Source organism: Phalangium opilio, unplaced genomic scaffold, assembly GCF_054372755.1.
Source record: "Phalangium opilio isolate 3A_F unplaced genomic scaffold, DU_Popi_V2 ptg001170l_1, whole genome shotgun sequence".
In the NCBI taxonomy this organism is placed as follows: domain Eukaryota; kingdom Metazoa; phylum Arthropoda; class Arachnida; order Opiliones; family Phalangiidae; genus Phalangium; species Phalangium opilio.
Genome location: NW_028324255.1, coordinates 13,988,934 through 13,998,608, shown reverse-complemented (window position 1 = coordinate 13,998,608; position 9,675 = coordinate 13,988,934). Strand labels below are relative to the sequence as shown.

The 9,675-nt window shown below is 38.4% G+C and overlaps 1 protein-coding gene across 1 annotated transcript; it reads right to left on the bottom strand.

The window, feature by feature from the left end:
• Positions 1-392: 392 nt before the first annotated feature.
• Positions 393-9,325, bottom strand: LOC149587427 (uncharacterized). Its single transcript, XM_089863664.1, has 7 exons — positions 9,028-9,325; positions 8,860-8,931; positions 7,852-7,983; positions 7,624-7,760; positions 6,193-6,275; positions 5,368-6,105; positions 393-1,689 (listed from the first exon to the last, which is right to left on the bottom strand). Exons 1-7 carry the CDS (start codon positions 9,073-9,075, stop codon positions 839-841), a joined length of 2,061 nt encoding a protein of 686 aa, XP_089719790.1. The 5' UTR covers positions 9,076-9,325; the 3' UTR covers positions 393-838.
• Between the last annotated feature and the right edge of the window lie 350 nt (positions 9,326-9,675).

Below are 9,675 nucleotides of genomic sequence, written 5' to 3'. Positions count from 1 at the left end.
TTCTTGGTATTAGCATGGTGTTAGTGATATCAACCTTGCAGCTTTCTCGAATTCGGAAATTAACTAATTGTGACTGTGTTTATCTGATGAACAAACAAAAAAACAACTTTCTCAAATATACCTTTGCGAAATACAGAAAGAAAACTTTCCCAAAAAACTATAGTAAAATATACCTGACAATATGAACAACCACACATTAAACCTCTGTAGGTGATACACATACAAAGTAGTGAAAAAACACAATAATGAATTCTACTGTAAAGTTAAGCTTAGCAACAATTTTGCTGTCTCTCTTGCTTTTGCTGAAACCAACTAGCACCAGAAGTGATGACGACGATGAAGTAATTAAAGAGGAAAATTAAGATTCAAGCAATAAAATATTTATCAATTACTTTGGTAAAAATAGTAATCTTTAATGGCGACGATACAATTACTGATATTCCATTTGTAGTATTAAATATTGTTCATTATTGTTAAATAAACGGTTTTGTTCAATATTGTTCGTTAAGGTTTTCTAAAAACTAACACAAACACAGTATTATTTCTAGTTCCCAGTTAAGACGTTAGGCTAGTTACATTCCACATTCAATAATACCATATATCCTGTCCGTTTATTATTCCGTAACGAAAGGTTTTACAATTTTTCTATGAACAGAAACTTTTCTCTTAGCGAGTATAGTCAAGAACAGTAATATTTGAAACGAAAATGAAAACTCGCAGTGCCGGATTACCCACTAGGCACTGTAGGCATGTGCCTAGGGGCCCTGGAGCTCAGACGTCCCCGATGGTGTTGATCCGGCACTGAATAAGCATTGCGCAATTACCACAATTCATTTCATTAGTTCAAGTGATAACTACGTTGATGTCGGATCAAATTAATCTTCCTCGTGCTGTCATAACCACACTGATCACATTTGAAGGATTTTTCACCACTGTGAATGCGTTGATGCGTGATCAAATTCTTCTTCTGCGTGCTAGCATAATCACACTGATCACATTTGACGGGTCTTTCACCAATGTGAATGCGTTGATGTCTGATCAAATGATTTTTCTGCGTGGTGGCATAGTCGCACTGATCACATTTGAAGGGTTTTTCAGCGCAATGAATGCGTTGATGTCTGATCAAAGCATTATTTCGCGTACTTGCAAAATCACACTGATCACATTTAAAGGGTCTTTCACCACTGTGCTTGCGCTGATGTATCATCAAATCATACTTGCGGGTACTGACATAACCACACTGATCACACGTAAAGGGTTTTTCACCACTGTGAATGCGTTGATGCGCGATCAAAGTATACTTCTGCGTGCTGGCATAATCACACTGATCACATTTGAATGGTTTTTCACCACTGTGAATGCGTTGATGCACGATCAAATTATTCTTCTGCGTGTAAGCATAATCACACTGATCACATTTGAAGGGTTTTTCAGCGCAATGAATGCGCTGATGCCTGATCAAATGATACTTCCACGTACTGGTATAGTCGCACTGATCACAATTGAAGGGCTTTTCACCACTGTGAATGCGCTGATGTCTGTTAAAATGACTTTTCGCAGTGCTAGTATAGTCACACTGATCACATTTGAAGTGTTTTTCATCAGTACCCTTTGGAATGTGACGTTTACGACCACTTTTATTTTCAGGAGAATATTTACGTAGTGTTAAACACTGCTTCTCGGATTTTTCTACAGAAAGCAAACAAAGTGAAACTTCTTACAATTTGAATCAAACACAGTACTGTGCAAGGACACTTGATAAAAAATGACATGCCGAGGATTAAAATGACGCAAAGTTTAAGAAAACAATTTCGCGAAACAAAAATAACACCGCTCTGAATCGAGACGACTGTCTCCGAAGATTTTACCTAGCCCAGCCTATCCTTTCCTATCAGAAAGTGGAAACTAAATGGTTGCCATTTATTAAGAAAATACTGAAGGTCCCAAGCCAGCCAAGTCGAGCACTGACATCCTTTTCTCGAAGCAACTCGTGGCACTTTTAAGCCCACTGTAACTTCGTGATGGGTACAGGTAAAAGCCTGAAATTTTGCTTGCCGCGAGGACTGTCAATCCTAGCAATAGTTTCCAAATTTCCAAATTTCCTACCCTATATACTTTTCGAAATATCGCAGGTGAAATTTACCTTATTTTGTGACTCACCCACTCACTCACCGATCATCAAAATTCTAAGGTACTTCTAGAGGAGATAGACACTTAAAATTCATGATTTAGTTTTCATTTATTTTATGAAGCACAGAAAAATTAAAACATCCCGAAATTTTTATAAAATTTCTCTTTAGTTCTTGATATTAAAACTAGATGGAGCTGTCGTTTTTTCAACAGAAATAATGTGGGTTGTTGACGAAAGGACATAACGGTTCAAAGTTAACCGAAAGTTAAATACATATTAAAGTTAATAGCAGTAGTAGTTTAAAAGAAATGTGTCGTAACGGATGCTACGCTCCTATATTAGGATATAGCGTACAATCTTTTCGGCTGGGGGTCGAAAGGGGTAATTCAGCGTAAATATTGACAAACGTTAGCAATTATATTAGCAAACGAAGTATAACGAGAGGGTCTTGTTTTAATTTAACTACTGAAGTATAACGAGAGGGTCTTGTTTTAATTTAACTACTGAAGTATAACGAGAGGGTCTTGTTTTAATTTAACTACTGAAGTATAACGAGAGGGTCTTGTTTTAATTTAACTACTGAAGTATAACGAGAGGGTCTTGTTTTAATTTAACTACTGAAGTATAACGAGAGGGTCTTGTTTTAATTTAACTACTGAAGTATAACGAGAGGGTCTTGTTTTAATTTAACTACTGAAGTATAACGAGAGGGTCTTGTTTTAATTTAACTACTGAAGTATAACGAGTGGGTCTACAAAAAGAAGTGAGATCCTATGAAAAACATTAACATGTACAAAAAAGGGCCAAGCCTCGCCTCGTGCCCTCTCCGCCGTAAAACGTTCAGAGATCCCATGTAGAGCCAAGTCTGTCATTTTCTTCTTATTCAATCGCCAATTGAACAATTATGTTATAAATTAAGTCCTTTTCCTAATTAATAACCAATATTCTTTGACTATCAACATCTTTGTTCGTATCAAAAATATCGTGACTTTGATTGGGGTATTTAGGAAGCCAGGGTGGCCGGGTGGCGGCTTTTTACAGTATAATTGTTACCCGAGTTGTTACATGAAGTTATCCTTTATTTTATAGCTTTTTTTTTTGTTCCTGTGGGCGAATGCCGAGCTAGGGTTTATGGGAAAACCTTACAGCTCCGGAAAAAAAAAATTAAATAAATGGGCACATACGGGGCGTTATATATTATAATTTGAGGTACCAGGGGTAAATAACGAAAGGAGTTAGAGACGCTAGCTTCCGTAGTGTAGAATACAGTGGGACCTTGAAACGTCATAGAATTTGTAACTAACGTAGTGCCATCTTTGGAACTGTATTGTAAATAAGAGCAGAACCTTAAAAGTTTTGCCTTAAAATCTCGCACAGTAAGGTATTCTGGGTAAAGTAAAATGGCGGGTGTCGAACTGTCGATGTTGTGAAGTCGTCTCATAAATCAACCCAATATAATTATTATATTCAATCGCGAGTAAACAGCAATTTAAAGAAGAAAGATAAGTCAACAATTTGCAATTTGAAGCCGGGGAAATCCTCAAAATGTGATCAAACTCTTTTTGCCGTAAGTGCGCGGTTACAGAGTCGGCCCAGTGAGCCAAGGCTTAGTGGGAACTGTGGGATCAGGATCATCGACTGTATCTGTGACTAAAGAAATTAAAACAACTAAAACTGTATTGAAGGATGCAAAAACGACATTTAATTCCATTTCATTATCGAATAAGGAATTTACCAACTTTAAAGTTGCCTGTTTCTAATTCAAGTGCACCTTAATGAATAAACTTTACTCTAACCCTAATTGTCACTCAGTCGTAAGCAGACGAACACTAGCAGACGAATACTAGCAGACAGGAGAAAATCGATATCCCAGCATGCCTTTCGAAACTTTGCTGCCACGCTATTGGTTGGAAAATATCATACTTATTTTGAATTATAGGCGGCGCGACCGAGGCGTTTTCTCTTTTCTGTGTCTACGTTTGAAAGGCCCACTGTATTCTACACTACGGAAGCTAGCGTCTCTAACTCCTTTCGTTATTTACCCCTGGAGGTACCGTTTCAGTGCTGACTTAAATTGGGAAGTGAGTTCCTATATGTGGCGTTAGCATATCTATGGAGTGAACTGGATACATTTGTCTCCCTTTTATTATCTTAGGCCAGAAGTAATATAAGAAACCTCCCTACGGGAGGGAAGTATACAAGACGCCATAGGCATAACGTTAAAACACGCGAGACATCCTCGAACTGCCAAATACCATATTCAGACACTATTGCTCATGGACAAGGTACGGTAGATCCTAGTCCTTTGATATGGTCGTTGGAAAGGGAAAGAGGAAAAAGCGCTTCAAACTAGTGTAGTCTGCTTAGCCGTCTGTCGTAAAGAAATAGAAGATTCCTGATTTTGCTCAGGGCCGGAAATAAGAAAAATTTGTTATAGGACATGTGTCCATTGACCCCCCATTTGAGTGGAAAATTTATAGGACATTGTCCACTGGAGTGTGTAAAATACTGTCGCATCTTCATAGTCAAGCTATCAAAACTTCGAAAAATTTATTGGTCAAAATGTCCAGTGACCCCCTTAGATTTTAAAAAGTTATGGGACATTTTAAAATTTTATTGGACATTGTCCAGTGTCCTGTGCTTATTTCCGGCCCTGGATTTTGCTAATAAATATTCACATACGGTTATTTCGAAACAAAAATCTAGTTTGTTGTGAAGCATGAATTATTTTATTGGAAAAGTTTAAAATTACAATGAGTCTGTGAAATTGACTTAACTTAAGCAGCGACGCAATCGCGAGATCAGAGAATGTATTCCTACGCTCTACGCGGCGCGGCCCTATTTTTTAAACTTTGTTTACGGCCGTATAAGTGCGCGGGGACATTCGCGGTACGAGGATGTATCGGGAAAAATTCGCCTTTGTATACTTTTCTCCCGAAGGGAGGTTTCTTATATTACTTTTGCTTAGGCGTAAAGAATCAATTCAATTATTGAGGAAGAGGTTGAAAAATCCCAGGGCTTACAGAATATAAGAGGAAAAGAACGGACGGACGTACAACATTAATTTTAGTGCGGGGTTAAAAAACCTGTTAGGGGGCTACCACTAGAAAATTTGGAAATATATACACTGTTTTTGGTGAGGACCCTTCTGTGTGTGAGTACATTTACACAATTTTTGAATCTGTTCCAGTCCCGAAAGTCGTTGCTGATGAGTCTTAAAGAATAAAATGACTTACCAATTTTCGAACTAGCAGAAGATGAATTACTTTCTGAAGTCTTTGACGAATTACTTCCGAATGTATCAGATCTGGACACTGAAGTATTACCTTCAACTTCAATTGGTACTTTTGGTGAATCGCCTTCCACAGAGACGGGGGTCAATTCCGATGGTTCGTTGGAATCGGGTTCAGGTTTACAAACATACAACGGCACATTCAATGAACTCAAATCAACATAGTTCAGTTTTGGCAAGCACAGTTTCATAGTTTGATTTTGCCTATTATCAGTTTTCTTCGAATCTGTCAAGGTGGTTTCGGATTGGTCACTTAGCGAATTGCTTGACAATTCCCAATGATCTTCGAGACACAATTTCTTGGATCGAGTTGAAATACTCTCATTTTCTCTCTTTGTCAAGGAAATTTGAGATTTAGGATAAGAATTGTCAATAGTTTTAAGAAGGTTCTCAGGAGGTTTTAGTTGCGAATCCGTTATTGGGAGAGGAGACATTTTAAACTGTTTTTCGATCTCAAGGTTGGGCAAATAAGGAACACAGTCACTGTATTTTAGTTTAGGAACACATAGTTTCATAATTCGCGTTCCAAGACCCGCGTTTTTAGACTTTTTTGAGGTAGTTTTAGTTATGGTGTTTCCTTTGTCAATCTCCTCCGCGTCACATTCAGGTGATTCTTCCTTAATATCTTCTTTGGTCAGTGTGCCTTGGATATTGCAATCACCTTCAGCTTTTACCAATGAACCTTAATGATTAAAAGGAAAAAAATAAACATAATATATAGTTTTATTAAACGAGCACAACATTAGGTTGTGTCAAACCCTACCCATACCAGATTGCTCGGGGTTCGTATCTTCCACTTTAAGCAGACTTTGGTAAATGTTGCTGGGTATCTCAGCTGGTATACTGAGCGAACTACGCAAATAAAAAACCATTAAAACTGATATAACAACACTAATAAAAGATTAATACGTTATATAGAACTCGGTATCATCTTCATAGAAGTTTTCGATGTAACTAAGAGGGAAAGACATGGGGGTAAAACTTGGCCTTCCACCTTGCTTTTTCGCGCCTACGTTGTATGGTCTTTTTGAATTATGAGAGTGCGCAGAGACGGCAATGTACACCCCCTTGTATGTCCCCATACTGAGGGTTGCCTACACCCTTTTTTACATTGAAAAGGTCTATACTTTAGTTATGTAACATTATTCATCTCAGGATCAATCTATTTGTTTGTTCTCCTGCTCATTAAACTTAAAAGGGACTGTCAATACGTCACAAATACCACGTGACGCCGAAGACTCCAAATGGAGTGGAACTGGACACCTAGTCATTGTTTTTAGCCTGATTGCAGAACCAATTCCCTGAAGTGGAAGTTTTTGAAATAAAACCAACTAAGCTTCTTTGAACCACGCCTTTCCCCAATCACGTGCCTGTGACGAACTTCAAATAATTTTTACCCAACCGCCGACGCCGCCATTACAGACCCTTTAAGATGCGCATCTATGGTGAATAATATAACTGCTTGGCACTAAATCCTCAGCGTTCATCCCACAAACCTCGTCTTAACGTGGGACAAAAACGCACAAGCGCATGCGCCTTGGCAAATAATTAAGCGCTAATAGAGTAATGATGAGGGAACTATTTATCGCGTATGTGATTTGGATTTAGTAACCTTGCTCCTAATGTAAAATGATGTTGGGAAGAATCATGTTACAATTACCCCACCGTTTTGTGGTACACTTCTCTCGAAGCATTATATACTTCTGATTTTATTCACGATTATCGTGGCAAGGCTTAACCATTGAAGTTTTATTGACGCGAATTAGTCAAATAAAAAAATATAATTGAGCTTGAACTTAACCACAGTCGAGACTTGGCCGTGGTTTAGTTTAAAGAAATGGCACTAGATGCTCCCATAGTCGAAGGGCGGAGTTGACTGGCCCGCTAAGCTCAATTAGCAAAGGCTAGTTTTAGCTCCGCCCTCGTAGACAAGTTTTCATTGGTTTCTGCTTTAAATCCTTCTGCATAGAGTTTGCAAGTTCTCTCCCCGCTAGTTAAAAGGAGTTTTCCTCCGCGGTCTAACCCGGTTTCTCCTTTCCATCAAAACTTGCAGAGGTTAACGGTAATAGTTAGTATAGGGCGCTGTCGGTTAGCTGTGGCATAGGGGCTAGCCACCACCCCTCTATGCATTGTAAAGGCGTTAGATAAGTGGCAATAAGTCGCAAGATGACTTGGTCCAATTAGCTAGCTGAACTTATACCTTTGTATTTGTTCATCTGTTTGTTGCTTTATCGCAATTGGATGAAATAAATCCTGGCCATTCAATCCTGAATCATTTTCAACAGGTTCTAATTTCACGCATCCATTGTTGCCTCTTTGATGCATTCCTCTTTCCTCCTGTGTTTTAAACAAGTAAAAATAATTCAAACTTAGGTGATACTTTTAACCTGATACTCTTTCACATCGACTATGAAAATATGTCACAAACCATCAGATCTTTGATTTTATTTTCCAACTCTTTAATGACCGCATTGAGCCTTCCAATTTCGTCCACTTTCGTATTTATCGTAAATAAAATTTTCATTTTCTCTTTATTCATGTTTGAAATTAAACCATTACACTGCAAAAGAAAATTGGACTTTCTTATTCGCAGAATGTCCTTTAAAGTGTCAAGCAATGACATGGACAAAGGGGGGGAGGGGCTCATTTGGTTTCGTTCTTAAAGGGGCTAACCGGCGCTGTTGGGGTGAAGTCCGCCCTAAGTTCAGGGGGAAAACACCCAGCTCTTGGCCATAAGGAATGGCGCCACCGTCGCGGTGGGCGGGTAAGCAATATGCTAACCAACAGTTTGAACCCCCCCTTCACCCCAACAGCTCCGGCCAGCCCCTTTAAAGGGCACCACTGGATGCTTGAAGGTAGTAGCTTTGCAAATTGCAAGAACTAGAAGCAAGTCTGCAGTTTGTCTGTGTAGGCAGAGAGCTCCCACAAGGCTCTTGTGGTGCCCTCTAATAAAGCTACAAATGAGGCACGTGTTTCTAATCACCCATCAATAAACATTGGTTTACGTAAGGTTTTTGAATTATGATTTTTACTCCTAGCACGCTGATTAACATCCTAGACACCAATAGGGACTTGGCAATTTGGCCTTAACTCCGCCCCAGCGCCATTATGGTATGTTTTTTAACAGAATGAAAGCTACATAAGCCCCTCCTCCCGGTATGTTTTTAGCACTAGTGGAAGGTAGCCTGACATTGCATGACATAGTATTGCCAACTCCCTATTTTACAAGACCAAAGGCAGGAACCATACAATCATCCACAAGGGCGGAGCTAGAACTAGCCTTTGAAAGCAAAGTCAACTCCACCCCTCAACCATGGGAACATCTAGTGCCTATTGTTTAAACTAAACCACAGTCTAAGCCGAGACTTGTTTTAAAGGAAAGGGACACTGTATGGCTTAATCTTGAACCAACCAAAATCCTAGGCTTGAAACTTACCTTTGCTTTTAGTTCCTTGATTTGATCATCTTCGCTTAAGTGATCATAGTTACAATAATCCTCCTCCATTTCCTGCCAAAAACAAATTCCAGTTTTGCGAATTTTAAAATTTCGTTGTAAACACTAGACAATGGAAATTACGGAATAGTCCAATAACTTCTCAAGTACCTCTTTAAGCGTCATCCTTTGAAGATTTATGAAAGTAATGAAACTCATTTCGAAAATGTCTAACTTTTCAAACTGGAGCTATTTTATCAAAAATAAACAACAAATCCTTTGGCGACAATCATTCCCAGTGTTTTCAAAAAAAAAAATTGTGAGTGCAGACAGAAATGACACATAATAAGAATTTAATATATACCCCAAAATTCTAAAATAGTAGAAATCCTCCTGTGCATCGTCTGCTAAAACATTCTAAATTACCACAGCCGACTCGATCACGCTTTTTGCTGCACGCGTTTTATGGTGACCTTCGGGGGAAGTGCGGGCTTCGGCGCGAAGTCAAAAGTCATTTAGACGACGCATAGGACAATTTCAGTATTTGGGGGATATTGGGGTAATTCTGCAAATAAAGAATGGTTTCGAGAAAAAAATACATTGTGATGCTATAGATTCAACCGTTTAAGTGGTTTATACGATACCCAAAAATAAGTAAAAACAAAATTGGGGCCGTAATTTAGGTTTAAAAGAAATTTAAAAAAACATTCAAACAAACTATTAGATTAGTTTCAATTAAGCAGACAGTTTTTTTTATATAATATTATTATTAGATGCATTGCAATTTGAAATTAACTTTAATCGCTATGAGAAATTTGC